The 16,982-nt window shown below is 44.7% G+C and overlaps 1 protein-coding gene across 1 annotated transcript in view; it reads left to right on the forward strand.

The window, feature by feature from the left end:
- The window catches only part of Ephb1 (EPH receptor B1), a 437,502-nt gene that overhangs the window by 356,566 nt on the left and 63,954 nt on the right, over positions 1-16,982 (forward strand). Inside the window, exon 10 of the mRNA XM_041677153.1 lies at positions 9,471-9,593. Coding sequence (XP_041533087.1) covers positions 9,471-9,593 — 123 coding nt within the window. The remainder of the gene's footprint in view (positions 1-9,470; positions 9,594-16,982) is intronic.

The following is a 16,982-nucleotide window of genomic DNA, read 5'->3' on the forward strand; positions in this document are numbered from 1 at the left end:
AAGTTGTGGTTCTTTCTGTTTGGGGGAAATGCAAACAGGTGTCCAAGGAACTTAGGCCATTCCTGATTCCTAAGCTGGGTGGGTTGCATGTGGTTGGAGATAAAGGGATTGAGGTTTGTGGAAGGGTTAAGGGCTTTAGGATCAGTCCCAAGAAAACTGCCTCTGAGTGAAAGATACAAATTACAATGTCTACTAGCATGTTTTGATAAATAAATAAATAAATAAATAAATAAATAAATAAATGAGGTATGGACCTGTGTTCATCAGGATTCTCTGGAGAACCAAAAGGGATGAATAATCACACACACACACACACACACACACACACACACACACATACACACCAGTAGAATCACACCTGGAAACTGAGAATTGAGAACTACTCTTCCTTGAAGCTGGGCCCTCAGCTGCCTCAATCTGGCACCAGAAACTCTAAAAGTTCCTGGAGAACTGTTGGTCCCTAGTGTTAAAGACAGCTGGACCGTGAAGCTTGGGCATGCTGGTTCTGGTATTGGTATAGGAATCAGCAGCAATGGAATAGATTAGCTGATGGCAAAAGGAAGGTCAGTCAGGCAAGAGATAATTTTTCTTCTGCCACGTCATTTTTATCTACACTGATACCAAAAGGCACCACCCACAATCCGAGTGGCTTTTCTTGTATCAATCAAAGAAATCGGTATGCTTTTCCAGGTGAGGCTCCCTACTCAGATGATTTGATATGTGGCAAATAGACATAAAATCCAACCATCATACTTGAGATTGGAAAACACAGAAATCTTCAGACAAAGCAGAGGAGCAAAGGGAGGACACAGTTGTGAGTCCAGCCCAGACAAATGCCCCAAGCTACTGTGAAGCACATGGGTCTGAGAATATGAACTGGAATTCTGTCATCATTAGGAATAGACAAGAGGTGATTAAGAAAAAAATATGGGACCTTGCCTCTTCTAATTAGACCATATATTTAGTAAATTCAAGAATTATGGGTAGCAAATGATTATTTTGGCAAAAAAACATCATATGGTATAATGGAAGGCATTGTTAAGTAGATACAGACTTTGTCTTCACTTGGAGGGAAAGTGAATTAGTGACTATCACTCAGGGGGAAGGTCCCTGGCGTTATTCTAGTTCTTGTCCTATTCAATCCATGTTTGTTTGATTGCTTTTTTAACTTCACGAGTCAGATGCAAGCGTGTGGATGCTGATCGAGTTTGTAGGTAACAGTTGGGAAGCAGAACTAACACCATAAAAGACGGAATCAAAATTCAGAGCTACCCAACAGCTTTGAATGCTAATTTGAAATCTGCAAGACAAAATGTTAGCAGGCTAAATCTGGAACCTAGTGTTTAGGTTCAAACAAAACCGAAGCAGTACAAATAGGGAGCAATCCCACACACTATTTATTTGTGTGGAGGGAAAAAAAAACCCAACTGATCACGTGGTTGCTCTCAGTGGCACCGCTGATGAAGAATACTAGTAAGGCCATTCTGAGCACTCTGCTGTGTTAACTGTTTACATCCTCTCTTTGTGCTGTTAAGAAACCACTCAGGGTCATGGACTCTATCCTAGAGACCCGATTTCAAGAAGGACACATTCTACAAAGCACCTATCCAGACGAGAGCAGCCTGCCTGCCTGCCTGTGTCTGTGCGGCAAGTGTCTGACTCTTTGGCAGGATGTTATCAGATGCACAAGGGCAGTCCATCAAAGAGCTTCCTCTACAGTAAGGCTAGGGCTTGAGAACTCTTAGTAATGGATGCTGTTGAAAAGATTCCTGCCCTAGAGGGGAGATGGGATGAAGTCACACCCAGAAGCATGTCTGAATTACTGCATTCTGGGTGGTTGATACATTCTGAACTTCAGAGATAACACCTGCCCCCCAAGGAATCACCTGAGACCTGGTTTGTAGGACAGGAGGACCCTGGAAGGAAAAGACTGACTGGGACATGAAGAGCAGATCATATGTAAGTGAAGGCCTGCAGACATACAAGGAAAGGCTCCTTAGTATAAAAGCAGGCTGAGTTTTTAGTCAGTGTTTATTAAATGTCAAATAAATGGAAAGGTCTAGATTCACCCATGTGTGTGCTCTTGGCTCCTAGCCAGAGCTTCTGCAGTGTTACCTCCAGTAGTTCCAAGATCATTATCTATTGCCCTCAGGTTCCCAGTAGGACTTCAGCAGCCCAGCACCAGAGATCCTTGCCTGGAAGGACTTGTCTGTCCTGATCGTAGGTACCCACGAGGCAGGAAGGTGTTAAGCAATTTTCTAGGAGTGTTTGCTCTTGCCTCTTGTCTTGTTCTCTTCCCAGCGCTTTGGTTGCAAATGCTGCCATCTTACTGAGGCCACTTCACAACCACTTCCCCAGCCTACAGTCCCTTCCTCAGCAAAATGATCTCTCCAGTGTCCTGGTCTCAGAATCCCCCTCCACTGCCGATAAAACAGTTACCAGCTCTGTGTGCCCAGTGCTGTCAGTTGTTGTTCCTGTGCTTGGTAATTGATACCCCCGTTCTTTGTCTATCAACATTGCTACCTCTGCTTCCATCTGGTTCCCCTCTTCCTCCACACCCAGTACCAAGACTCTCTCTGAACATTCCAAACTTCTTTGTAGTAACAGGTACTGTTTCCTTCCACATTTACTCCAGTTCTGGAGCTTCAAGGAGTCTGACCTTGAAGAGTGGCATCCATGCCTTCTGCCTCCTCTAGTCTCTGTGGTGTTTACAACCCATTCCTGGTGTTGTCTCCTGACTCAACACTGCCCAGCCCTGTGCCCTTTCATGTCTCAGTCACAGGAAGAGCCCTGGGAGCTTTGCTTTCCTCTGGATGCCACGGTGCTGGCTGGGTGTTTAGCAATATTGAGGAAAATGAAGGAGGCTTGTCACCTGAGGCAGAGTATCAGAGAATGTTCCTTAAGGACTGTACATGTTTCTAAATAGCTCCCCTCTCATGATCAAATACCTGGACAAAACTGCATGGGCCACAAGGTGACAAAGTGTCTCTTGGATTCAGAATGAGGTACAAGCAGGCACACTTCCACATGCCCTTATGACTATCAAAACCTGCTGGGATACAAGAATATTAACGACTGGAAACAACCCAACTCATTCTCTGACACGACCCTGTGGTTTCTAGCAATCCTTCCTCAGCTAGGGGACTACTGGCTTTTGCTGGAACCTCTGACACCCTAGCATCAGTTATCACAACCGGCCTACAGATGTCTTTGCTACTAGTTCTACACTCAGAGTGCGCACCAGTCTTGCACAAGGGCACTGGGTCATCTCCCATAGCTGAGTCGGTGCATGTCACCTGCTGTTTACAGTAGTGAGCTCTCTGTGTTCCCCTGCACCCTTGGTACTTTTAAATGTCTCCATAACCTTTCAAATTTCCCACAAAGACTTCTAGCATTCCCGGAGCTCATCTCAGCCACTTCCGTTGATCCCCTGGTGCAGGGCCTCTGACCATAGAAAAGAATTCCTTCTGCTTCCAGAATTATTTTGTGCCATGCAAAAAGATACCAGACAGCAGTGAAGCCATGCTCCCCATGAACATATTTACAAACTCAATCTTTATTGGAGATTTGTAGACTAGGAGGTGGGAAAGCTGGGGTGTGCTGCCTAACAGAGCCCTAACCATCAAGACACTAACAGCCAGAAGGTGAAGTTCACACAAGCCCCTTTTATGCCAAAGTTATGCAATCTATGACAAAAACATGGAAACTTAGACACGGCTAACAGTATTTAATGATATTTTTATTACTAACAATGGTGTGGAGGCCACATCAATCACTATAAAATGCCATGTACTATAGGGGTCTGTTGCCCATATTGTCACCATCTCCTCTAACAGCAAGAGAACATCTTTTGCGCCCAGGCTTCTAGTGTCTGTGCCTCACTTCGTTGCTGACTTGATTCCTTGTTCACTGTCTGGTGATTCATTGCACTAAATACCGTTTTCCTGATAATTAAAAACTGCTCGCTGGCAAGTGGGAGCAGGAACAGGCTGATGCGGGGTTTATGCAGAAACACAAAATGAGCCGAAAGACAAATGACCTGTTCCGCCTGGCGAAAGGCATCTTTTTCCCTTCCTCGTCTTCTGGGATTTGAAAAAGGCTGGCTAGAGCTTCGGAGCTCGGTCTAGGGAGCTCTTGTCATCATAGGAGGAGGTGTTTGCAAGGGTCTCCACTGTATTCATATGCTTAGCCAAATCCTTCTATTAATGTGGACTACAAAGACCCCTGCCTGCAGCCCAGGACCTGGACCAGGGCCATCTTTTCCTCCTGCTGTATTGTACTCACACAGGCCGTGGCTAAAGAGAAGGCACTAGTTTTGAGCCACTTCTTAGACTTTGATTGAACTTTCCCAGTTTCCTTCCTCCATATAATAATACTTCTACTCAATGTCAAGGAAAATGGGAGGTGATTCTTAGTGATGCATTAGATGCAGGATTTAGGGCATTCATTTTGGTTGGACATTTCAGCAGATCATAGTCTTGGGCTTTAAGCAGCCTTCTTGGCTTCTGAGGAAATGCCTCCATGACAGCCAAAGCCCTGAGACACAGCATAGCCACCACGGTGTTACATGCATGTACACGTGAGTGCAAATGCATGCACATATGTATCCACACTTTCCAAGTCGTCGGATGTCTCCTGGGGAGTGAAATGCATGCCTCGTCACAGGGTAGACACTTTCCCATCTGCGTGCACTTTGTGGCACACTGCCGGCCTAAGGAATGGAGGCTCCATCAGGAGATGAGCTGTCTCCCTTCTGGGGATAGCTTATTCTCCAAACTGGCCAGGGCCAATATCTGTGAAGCTCATTAGCGCAGAATCCTTCCCCCATTCATCCTCATATATGTCTTTACTTGCAACCCATTCATTACAGCCCATTCTAGATTGTTTAATTAGTTTCCATGGAAGAACTCCTTCAGGACAGCTTAGCATACATCTTTAAAAGCCCTTGATCTAAAATAACAAGGTAGTTATTTTGAAAGTAACTAATGTAACCCTGAATGGCTTACATCCCCCCACTGCCCACCAGGCCTTACTTCCTTTTCTACCTCCCATACACTTCTGAGAAAAAAAAAAAGATTGTTGATAACAGTAATGAGTCTATTAGTCAAGGAGTCTTCCCAGTACCTGGGGCACTGAGCTGGGCCTGACACTTGTCATATGGTCTTTATTCTCACAGGCAAGCTAGAAGGGAAGTCTCATTTCCCCTCTTGTTGGAAAAGCTGTTGTGAGAGATAAGTCTGAACTTGCTGCATTATGCAGGATTAATAAAGTACTTTGGAGGTCTAATGTCACCTGCAGATCTCAGCATCGGGGATGCACAAAATTGGGAGGGAAAATCAGAGCTTACTGACACTACCCTGGTGTCTTCTTTTACCCCTCTTTTCTTCTTTGCATTTTGAGTGTTTTTGTATTGTCTTCCTCCTTCATCCTTCTGCGTATGTTGGCTGACCTCCACTGTCAGCATCTCTGTTTCTTTGCCTGACTGTGTTGTCTGGCTCTAGAGTCTCCCTCTTGCCTGAGTTACTGGCCATTCAGTGCCTTCATTTTGACTATGGCAATCACTATGAAAATACCTCGGCTCCTTTAACCCTAGGGAGGGCCCATTCTGAAGCTTGTGGTTACCTATTCAAGTTCACAGAGTGCCCTCGAGGAGATAAAGCCAGTTATAATAACCTACAATAGTCAGTGGCTTAAGGACACACCTTACATCTGCCGCCTTTTGCTTCCTGTTTGATTTCCTTTTGCCCTTCCTCCACTTCTTGGCATTCCCCAGATAAGTCATTTGCTTTCATAGCTTGGCCGTTAGGGCAGTTTCTAGGGAACCCCAAGCAGGGCTGGGGCAGCCAGGAGATGCCCTGGGCTTCTCCCAAGATTGAAGTCTGGCCTTTGCGCTTCACCTGTTCTGCGCAGCAGGTGGGAAGTCAGTGATGCTCATTTCTGGCTGCCCTTGGTCCATCGCTACCGAAGAGCTTTCTCTCTCGTGCACATGTGCACACATACTGCTGTCCTCCAGGGTGTAGAATGATTCAGGTGTGCAACAAGCCTCCTGATGCCGAGAGTCACTCTGAATGTGGCCCAAGACAAAAGTCATAAACTTACTTAAATCATTATGAGATTTTTTTTTGCCATTTTTTTCAGCTCTATTGCTTGGTTTTTTGAACATGAACTTTGTTGATAGTGTTTTATGGTGTCAACAGACTGGACATGATCTTTGTTTGCTTTGTCCAAATTTTAGGTAGTGAATTCCAAGTCAAAGACATCATCAGGTTTTGTAAAGTTTTTCACGTATGTATAGGTGTGTTCTTGTAATATGGAGCGGCAGCGGGGCTGCGTTCCCACCCGGCTCCTGCATGGCTAGCTTAGCCCCAGAATAATTATTCGGAAACTGTATTCTTTTAAACACTGCCTGGCCCATTAGTTCCAGCCTCTTATTGGCTAGCTCTTACATATTGATCTAACCCATTTCTAATAATCTGTGTAGCCCACGAGGTGGCTTACCAGGGAAGACCTTAACCTGCGGCTGTGTTGGGTGGGAGAATCATGACCACTGACTGACTCGGCTTCTTTCTCCCAGCATTCCATTCTGTCTACTCCACCCACCTAAGGGTTGGCCTATCAAATGGGCCAAGGCAGTTTCTTTATTAATTAACCAATGAAAGCAACATATTAGAAAGAAATCACCCCCACATCATTTCCCCTTTTTCTGTTTAAACAAAAAAGAAGGCTTTCATTTTAACATAGTAAAATTACATACAGCAAAACAGTTATCAAGCAAAAATTACAGTTACAATATTTATATCTATTTTATCTTTTATCATAACAAAGGAAAACTACAACTATGTATCCATTCTTCAACTCCATCAAAGACTCCAGAAGGATATAATATTACCTAAGCAAACAAGAAATCCAAACTCTAGAAATGACAGAGACAACTCGCTGCCTGGACACTCACCCAAAGTTCTTTTGTACCGTTGGGGCATCCATCTTCAGCCTTCAGGCCCATAGTATCCAGCAGACATTTTCATCAAGCAGGAAATTCCGAAGACAGTTCAGTCACTTTCTGCTGTGTCCTGCAGAATGTCTCGCAGACTCTTCATGAATCAGGAACCCCGAAAGACCATCTCACCTTTAGGCAAGTTCAGCAGTCCTCTCTCTGCTGGTTCTTTGTGTCCAGTTCATCCAACAGTCCAGGCAAGAACAGTTTCTTGCCCAAATGACTATCAAACTCCATAAGCAGCCTCTTCAATCCCCTTCTTCCTCTTGAAGTAGCTGGTGCTGCCAGGAGCAGACGTGTCTCATTACCATGAAAAACCCTAAGTTATTAAAATATTTTAAATGCCATATTCTGCAGTCTTTGAGAGATATGAAGGATGCCTATCCAACTGAAATATATCTCCAGGGTGTAGAGTGTTTCAGGTGTGCAACAAGCCTCCTGCTGCCAAGAGTCACTCTGAATGTGGCCCAAGACAAAAATCATAAACTTACTTAAATCATTATGAGATTTTTTTGCCTTTTTTTTTCAGCTCTATTGTTTGATTTTTGAGCATGAAGTTTGTTGATAGTGTTTTACGGTGTCAATAGACTGGACATGATCTTTGTTTGTTTTGTCCAAATTTTAGTTAGTGAATTCTAAAGTCAAAGACATCATCGGGTTTTGTAAAGTTTTTCATGTATGTATAGGTGTGTATGGGGGAGGGGTGCAAGCACAATCATGAGCACATGTGTGCATACTTGTTGGATAGACAATGGTCAAGGTCAACCTTGTTTGTTGTTCCTCATGTGTTGTCCAGTTTTTTGTTTTTTATGAGACAAGATCTCTCTTTGGAACGTTGCTATTTTAGGCCAGGCTGGCTGGGTAGTGAACCCTGGGGAGTTACCTGTCTCTGCCTCCCCAGCACTGGGGTTACAGTTCGATGCCACTATGTCTAGAATTTTGCACAGATGTTAGCATCACACTCAGGTCCTCATGCCTGTAGGATAAGCATTTTCCTGGCGGAGCTATGTCCCTAATCTCTCAATACTACCCCCAGAAGCTTTTAGAACATGTTGACTACTTTCAAACAAGCAGTTCAGAATACTAGGAACAGTACTTGCTTAAGGAATATCTTTTACTTATGTCAGGGCATTTGGCTTCCTTTGACTGAAAAAATAAATCTCCCCTGTCTTCGGTGTATCTTCCTTCCTTCACTGGATTGTGTCCTAGGATTTTAATCCTTTCCTGAGTAAGGAGATGATCAAGACATTGGGAGAGGCATCCGATATTTTTCTGATGAGAAATGACAGAACTGGACCATAGACGGAAGGAGGCAATGGGGAACAGGGTGTGGGTGAGGTACACAGACAAGGCCTCAGGAAGCTGAAGCCCAGCCCCAGCTTTGATCCTCTCAGCGCACAGAGACCCACCTGACCTGCCCTTGCTGCTCTGTCTCCTCCAGGAGGACACCGCAGCAGGCTGCAGGGATGTGGCAGTCGACCAAGACAGCCTGTCTTTTGGAGCTGCCACTTTCACCACCCCAGCCCCGTGGAAACAATTTCTACACTTCACTTAATGACACATCAAACAAGTTGAAAAATTACATTTCCAACGAATCCATTTGTTTTTTTTTTTTTTGTGTGTGTGTGTGTTCCACTTGCTTTTTTAGTCCCCTGTCCTCTACTTTTTGAAAGCACTTTTTCTGCAGTGACAATTCTCTATTTTGTCCTCAAGCACACCTATCTATCTTGCCACTGTATACATCAGTGACAAGGCCTATATTCCTTTATGTATTTCGCATCTACCATTTTATTCGTTTTTCATACTTCAGTGTGTCTGAAGGCATGGGGGGTTCAATTACCATTTTTCTTTCATCCCAACCCATTTTTCCTATGTAGACGTTGCTCTTTCTTGCATTAGTATTTTCTAAGCTTTCCCCTCACATTTTCTCTTCTGGTGTACAGTGTTGGCACTTCTGTCTTGAGGGTTTTCTAATAGCATCTCCCTCCTTCTTTAAAAAAAAAAATCCATCCTCATCCCTCTTGTGGCCACGGACCACAGCCGTCAGTTATAACCTTAAAGGTGGTCTCCACTCAGGAAAGTTGTCAGGTTGATAAATATTGATATCTACCCTACCATTTTACCACCGCTTTTCTGCTAATGCATTTGGTTGGCATCAATCAGCTTCTGTGCCTTCTGTGAGTGCCTGGTGTGGGAACTGGTCCCGATCTGTCACTTATAAGTAATCTGTTCCACATTTCATCCAGAGCATAGAAAGAGAAAAAATATGGAGGAGAAGTAGAGGGCAGAAAACCAGAGTGGTCCAGAGAAAAGAGAGATAGGGAGACCCAGGAAGAAGAGAGCGCATAGAGGAAGTTTACAGCAACCTGATTAAGAGAAGGGCTCCTCCCAGGAATACCCTTGGTGCTGGGGACATGGGTAATAGCTGTGAACCGTATCCTGTCTGGATGTTAACCTGCTTATCTCATCCAATAAGGCTCACCAGGGATGAAGATCTACATTGATCCCTTCACTTATGAAGACCCCAATGAAGCCGTTCGGGAGTTTGCCAAGGAGATTGACGTGTCTTTTGTGAAAATTGAAGAGGTCATCGGAGCAGGTATGACTCTTCTCTCCCTTCGTCTCTGTCTTCTTGTTGTCTAAACATTGTCTTTCTAACATTCTAGATGTCTTTCATACTTTTGAGAAGATAAATCTGGACCACTGGAACATGCAAGAATGTTGCTCAGAATCTTTGGGGGCCTTGGTCACAGTGGCTAAGCTTGCTTGGGCACTAAAAGTCGGCTCTAGTTTTCAAAGATTCGGGAGTAGCTCTGGAAGTAGACCAGGAAAACAAGATGAAGAGAGAGATGTAGGGTCCATAGTCATGAGGATGGGAATAAACAATTTTAAAAGCCGATCTAGGACCCCACTCACTGAAAGTGGCATCTCGATGACTTTGGGCCAAGGCTTCTCTCCGTACTTTGAGTTCTCCTTTTCCTGTGCTCACACACTGGCATCCAGATCAGGCAACAGATAGAATCCCAGCCTGGACTGGAACTACCTGCTGAGGTGCTCCAGAGAAAGCGCACCAAAAGACTGGTCTAGAAAGTGTATCTTTCTTCAACAGACTGTAGATCCCATCTGTCTACAGACCCAGCCTGATTAATGTAGGTGGATAAGATGTCTTAGTGTGAGATAAAAACATTCCGGACATTATTTCTTCATAAGTAATCTCTGTACTTCTTTGATTTGGGTCTCCTTTCTGACTTTACTTTCTTCTATGGAATTCTTTGCCTTTCCTTCTTCCATTCCATTGTGCAGGCTGTCCTGGCACTGAAATGCTTGATTCGTGTCACCTGACAGCCACAGAGTGACAACTCCCAATAACATTGTAACTCAACAAAGCATGTTTAAGTGATGCCCAGTGGACAGCCACTTCGTATGTTATCTTTAGAGGAAACGTCATAATCCTTCCATTCTCTCCTTTCTCAATGTACCGAAGGCTCAGAAAATCCACTTAATGGAATTGGAGTCACGTTGGGAAGCATACCCCAGTAGGACACCATCTGCATGCTTTGGGTTCTTCTTAAGCGCTCCATCCTTGCCCCCCCCCCCCACCTCAGCCTCACTATGGAAGGCCCTGGAACTCTCCTTGTTACCACAGACTGCTACCTGCCACCAAACCCTCAGCAGTTCCAGGTGGCCGGCTAGAATCTTATCCACTGGGGTCTCTTAATCTATTGACTATCATTAAATATTTTCCTGAAGCATGACTTTCACTTCTGTGTCGATAATTTTCCCTTCCTCTTTAGACACTGACATATTTAAGGATCGTGCGTTGGAAGGTTGGGTACCAGATAAATTGGATTGCTCTTATAGGCTCTGGTTTCTCCAGGAAACTTAAGAATGTTGAGGAGGCGTGCCTGCTGTCCTGCACTCTGTTTGCCCGCGTTATTAATTGTTGTTATGGCTCGCGGTAATGGCGCTAGTGATTTTAATGTTGTTATTTATGTCATGTGCTTAGAGTGATGTGTTCTGAACTGCATTTCATCCCAGACAGCACACATCAACACCCCTCCTGCCTTTGTCAGGGGACGAGTAAAGAGCCTTTTCGCTTTATGATCCTGCCAAGGAGCTACAATTTGGGGTGAGCTCACCAACTGCCGGATGCCCATAAAGGGACAACTCATGGCCCTGCTCTATCCTTCACCTTCCGTTGTTTGCCAGTGCTGCTGTGTTTGTGCATCCAGCTCAGAGGAGAGTCAGTGTTGTGGTGCGGCTTGCATGGTATTACGAGAGATTCATTTAACAAATTACATGATGTTCAGCAGCATCCCATTAAGAATTGTGTCTGTCCCTGCTGACCAGCCTCTACCAAGTCCCATCTCCTTGTGATTCGGAGCCGTCCCAGAACTGATCCCTGTGGGTATTAACTCACATTTAGCAACTGGATACAATTTCAACCGCAAGATACTCTACATTCCCTTCCCCCAGACCCTGCCTCACTGAGACTGGCTTTCCTTTTAGCTAATAAAGAGCTTGGTTCCCAAACAAGAAGCAAAAAGTAACAATTACACAATATAATTGACAATGTTTCTCTTAGTCACCCAGAAGAATTGGTTTCAGAAAGAGAAAACTGGTTTGCAATATGGAAAAAAAAATATATCAAGAACAAAAGCAAGAGCCACAAAGGAAAAATCAATAATCATCCAATCTTCCCTCCTCCCCCCTCCTTCCCTCCTCCCTTCTTTCCTTCCTCCTTCCTCTCCTCCTTTCTTCCCTCCCTTCTCTTCCTCGCCTTCTTCCATCAAAAGCTTTCAATTACTCTGAAGTGGATTTCCTAAGAAGAATAATGGTCCCTCTGCTCTGAAGGCTGACAGACTTAGCTGGAAGTCAGGGAAGTGCTCACAGTCAACTCTTTCTGACCATTATAGTGCAAGCACAGAGGAACCCCTAGGAGTCCTTGCAGGGTGTGTGTAGTTCCATGGGCTGAGGGTTCTGAGGGATCAGGAGGGCTCTTGTATTCCTTGCTTTTCTTCTTGTGACCAGATACTTGACAAGAAGCCCTTAAGGTCGGAAGGGTTTATTTTGGCTTATGGTTTAAGAAGGGATCCAGTGCATCATGGAGGAATATGGCAGCAGGAGCCTGAAGTACCTGGTCAGGATGCGAAGAGCAGCTGGGAAGCAAACTCCTCCAACAAGGCCACATCCCTTTTCCCCTTTTCAAAATGTATTACTTCTAGGATGCATGGGAGTATTTTGCTGGAATGTATGGGGACCATGGACATGTTTAGTGCCCACAGAAGTCAGAAGAGGGCATCAGATCCCCTGGAAGTAGACCTGTGGATGACTATGAGCCACCATGTGGGTGCTGGGACTTTGTAAGTGCTATTAACCATTAAGCCCTCTCTTCAGCCCCTCACCCCTAACTTCTTAAAGCAGCAGCCAGCTGGTACCAAGTATTCAAGTAAATTAATATATGGGGCAGTTAATATTTAAACCACAACAACTCCATGAAAGAAATAACCTTCAAGGCTGAAAACTAATTGAAAAAAAATAAGGTTTTTGGAAATGCATTAGGGCAGTGGTTCTCAACCTGTGGGTCTCGACCCTCTTGGGGTCAGGAGTCACATAAGACCACACTAAAACACAGATATCTGCATTATGATTCATAACAGTAGCAAGGTTGCAGTTATAAAGTAACAACAAAAATAATTGTATGGTTGGGGTCAATACAACATGAGGAATTGTGTTAAAGGGCCGCAGCATTAGGAAGGGTGAGAGAGAGGCAGTGCCAGAAAAGGAATGCCACATGATCCAAGGAGGAAGACGGTCATTATGTTCCAGTTCAGGTGTGCTGGAGTAAGCCTGCGCTAGCTCATACAGGCCAACTTGTGTGCCTCTTCCCAGCCATGTGCACTACCATTGGTGTTCAGCATTGATTCTTAGACGTATATTTACACCATGGGAATTGGCGAACACTGTGAGCCATGAACTGTTTCTCCCTGGTTCTTGATTTTTGAGAGAGCTAGTAGTTGTACACTGTGGTAGTTTGAATGTAGTTGGCTGCCATAGTCTCATAGGGAGTGACTCTGTTAGGAGGTGTGGTTTTGTTGTTGGAGGAAGTGTGTCACTGTGGGGGTGGGCTTTGGGGTTTCCTATGCTGGGAATACTGTTCAGTGAGTTGATTGACTTCCTGTGGCCTGCAACTCATAGCACTCTCAGCTCCGGCACCACATCTACCTACATGTCACCATGCTCTCAGTCATGATGATAATGGACTGAACCTCTGAAACCGTAAGCCAGCCCCAACTAAATGCTTTCTTTATAAGAGTTGCCATAGTCATGGTGTCTCTTCACAGCAATAGAAACCCTGACTAAGACACACACACATACCGCCCTACATCTCTAGAGTGTACAAGGAATGCCACCTCATAGATGGTACAAGGCTGTTTTAAAGAGGTTACTGAGGCCTTTGCCTACCAAAAATGAAACCAGAGAAGGCTGTGCTTGTTGCAGGAGAGGTTAATTTTAGTGTTCAGAAGAAAACATTCATTATTAAACTGTAGTAGATGCTGGGAAGTGTACTCAATGTTTAACAATCTCTGCCATGGGAAAGCATTGGTTAGCACAAAACACAGTGCCATGCTCCATGCAAAGAAAAATGAGATTGAGAAATGAGGGGAGGACCATAGGGAGGATACAGCCTTGGAGACAAGAGGAGAGGCTTGGTGTCAGGGAGGACTCAGGGAAGAGAGACCTGAATGACCACTGAGGACAAATCCAATTAGATGGAGTAAGATCAGAGAATGACAAAGCTGCTGGGAAGCGTTCTTGTGGGTTAGTTTGGGGAGTCAGACTGACGTAGTGATGAAAGAACTGTAGTGCAGGTTTTCCCCAAGGGAAAACCGGGATCCTGAGCAGGTTGAACGATAGGATGGCATTCAGAGAGCGGACCGTCGTAACCGCTGTAGGTCTGATGGTAAAGAGACTATGGGAAAGAGTGGGTCAGTCTTTCGAAGCCTGGAGACCAGTTATCTGACTTTGACCAGATGTGGGAAGAGGTTCTGGGAGACTGATTCTGGGATGATGGGTGGGATGGGAGAGGGCATTGACAAGCTGGAGTGTAGTGTAGCAAATGGCTCTACTATGAAGTTTAGCCACTGGAGTTGATGGCAGCAGTTGGCATGGAGTCGGGGCCCAGAAATGAGAACCATCAGGTTAAGTACCAAGAAGGCAGAGCAGGGCTGTCTAGCTCCTAGGGTGTGGGAGTGTTGGGTATCTGTAGAGTGAAGGTCAGCAGAGTAAAGTCTGGAAACTATGAGACAGACAAATTGTATTAACTTCGAAGTATCATCTAAAGTTGTTTAGGATGTTGAGCAAAAGAATGAAAAATAATCATTGAAGAGCCTGGCATGACATCGCTCAAAAATATTAATATGTAGTTACTTGCTTTAAGTTCACCTTTCCTCATGGGGCCCACAGCTCTGTTAGAGAGCGAGAACTCACATGCTTTTATCAATCTGGTTCCTGACCTAGTATGTGGGGAACTTTGTTCTTCAACGAAATGTTTGTCAGATGTGCTGATGTGAGTGGGTACTTGGAGGAAAACATGTGGCGGGGGTAAAAATTTTGAGAGCTAGACAGAGTTTGAGGGAATGAAGAGAGAGACTAGAGAGATGGAATAAGGACAGGGAGTATTTGGCACTCTGAAGGTGGCTCACTGGAGCGAGGGAAAGCCAGTCCGTCCCCTTCCTCATGTGGACAGTGGGATCAACTAAGTTCTCTGTTGAGAAGGCAGCACACCACTCTGGTCTTGATGGAGACTATTGGAGACTATCAGCTCATGGTTACCATGGGAGTCATCTCATTGGTCGCTTTCAGCTCTTTGTTTAGTTTTGATTGGCTGGATTTCCCAGGAGAATCAGTCAGGGCTACCATATATGTTATTACAGAATGAAAAGCACTCTGGTGTTGAGTTTGCACCCTGTGCAACTGTGCAGTAGCCCGAGCATATGGCTGTTAAGTGCATGAAATTGTAGGTAAGGATGTCATTAGAGGTGTTATCCGGGGAGAGCATGCTGACTGTATTTTAGTGAATAAATGCCCATCTCTAGTAGCTACGAATCCAGTCCTTCCACCATAGATGATTATGTACAAGAAGGCTGTTTGCCAGGAGGGACCGGGTAAGGGAATGGATGCTATATACAGATGGATGTGTGCTCGCTATGTGGGGTTGTCATCTTTGGATGAATTTCTGCAGAAAGGTTCCTTGCTGACCTGACACTCTTGGCATCATTTAGAGTGAAGGTGGGCAACATGAGGGTAGCAGGAAGGATTCTAGAAGAAGAACCCAAGGTGATGTCTCTAGGAAACATGATTAAAGTGTGCAGTACATTCTAACATGTGCCGTGTGCCTGGCACTACCCTGTGTATTTCACAAGTACTGTGCATTTAATCCTTGTAATAGCCTATGAGTCAGAGCTGACGTTTACGTGTGTATGGGTCTTTTAGGCTGGTGAGGAAATCAACATGCAGGGGATAGCTTGCTCCAGGCTGTGCTGCCCTTGAGTTAATGATGCAGCTACGATTTAAACCCAGATGCAGCCGATTCAGAGCTGGTAAATGAAACCCCTGCACTCGCTGCCACTTTTGTTGCCGTGGAAAAGAACAGCTAACTATACAGTCATTGCTTCTGCTGGTACACTCCGCCTAGCAGTTGCAGTACTGAGGCCTTTTTGCTTGGAATTACAATAATGCCTTCCAATTCATTACCCCATGTGGTAATACTGTAAAGACTGTCCTATGGTCACTGGAAAAAGAACACACTTCATAGAACACACTCCACACTCATCTTGTCTCTGTTCTCATTCTAAGAATACGCTTCAAAAAAAAGAACACACTTCATACAACTCCACACTCATCTTGTCTCTGTTCTCCTTCTAAGTGTGTCCTAAGGAAAGGTCAGTGAGGCCCCAAACATTTTTAAATTTATACTTATATATGTTTAATTATGAAAATAAGATCACTATGTATACATATGTAATCCCATGCATATACACATATATTAAACACATGTGATACAGAAGCATGCTGTCATCTAACAACCGCAAAGAGTTGTGGAAAAGGAGAAGTTCATTTTGCTCTGAGCTTTCTGTAAACACTGTGACCATGAAGCCAGTCCATCTCATGTACTTACTGTAGCAGCCTAGGTGATGGATAACAGAGGAACTCTGCCAAAAGGATAATGATGAGTACGATCAATTAGTAATGTCTGTCCTCTGTGCATGGCCAGGAGGTGGTGAGATGCATGCCATAGCCCTCATCTTTCTTGTGTGTGGTAGTAGCTGTGGGCCTGCTTTCTGCCACCCAGCTCCCGCCACCGGCTAGCTTTACCCGAAATAACAACACACAAATTGTATTCTTTTAAACACTGCTTGGCCCATTATATCTAGCCTCTTCTCGGCTAACTCTCGCACCTGGACTAGCCCATTTCTAATAATGTGTGTAGCACTCCAAGGTGCGCTTACCAGGAAGATTCTAGCCTACGTCCATCCTGGTTCAGAGCTTCATTGTGTGTGCCTCAGAGAGCAGAACTATCGAGTCTGCCCAGGAGAGAGGAGCATGGCCTCTGAGCTCACTTCCTCTTCCTCCCAGCATTCTGTTCTGTTTACTTCTCCCACCTATGTTTTAACCTATGAGGGCCAAGTAGTTTCTTTATTATAATTAACCAATGACCTTCCTCCATCACTTGTATTTAGTCATAACCTACTTATCTTGTCCAGGCTATTGTGTTGAAACCATTCTTTCGAACCTAGCTTAAATTTATTCTTTAAAAGTTCCATAGCGAAGGTATGCCTGAATTAATAACTAGAATTTCTGCTTTCCATTTTCCCCCCAAGGCAGTTTGAAACTTCAGAATGCTGCTAAAAGCGGGGGTGCAATTGTGGGTGCAGATTCCTGCTGCATACAGCCAATCGCCGCTTCTGGAAGCACCTGCTGGCAG

This window comes from Microtus oregoni, unplaced genomic scaffold (assembly GCF_018167655.1).
Source record: "Microtus oregoni isolate MIOR12 unplaced genomic scaffold, Mior012 000028F_ref0000031, whole genome shotgun sequence".
In the NCBI taxonomy this organism is placed as follows: Eukaryota; Metazoa; Chordata; class Mammalia; order Rodentia; family Cricetidae; genus Microtus; species Microtus oregoni.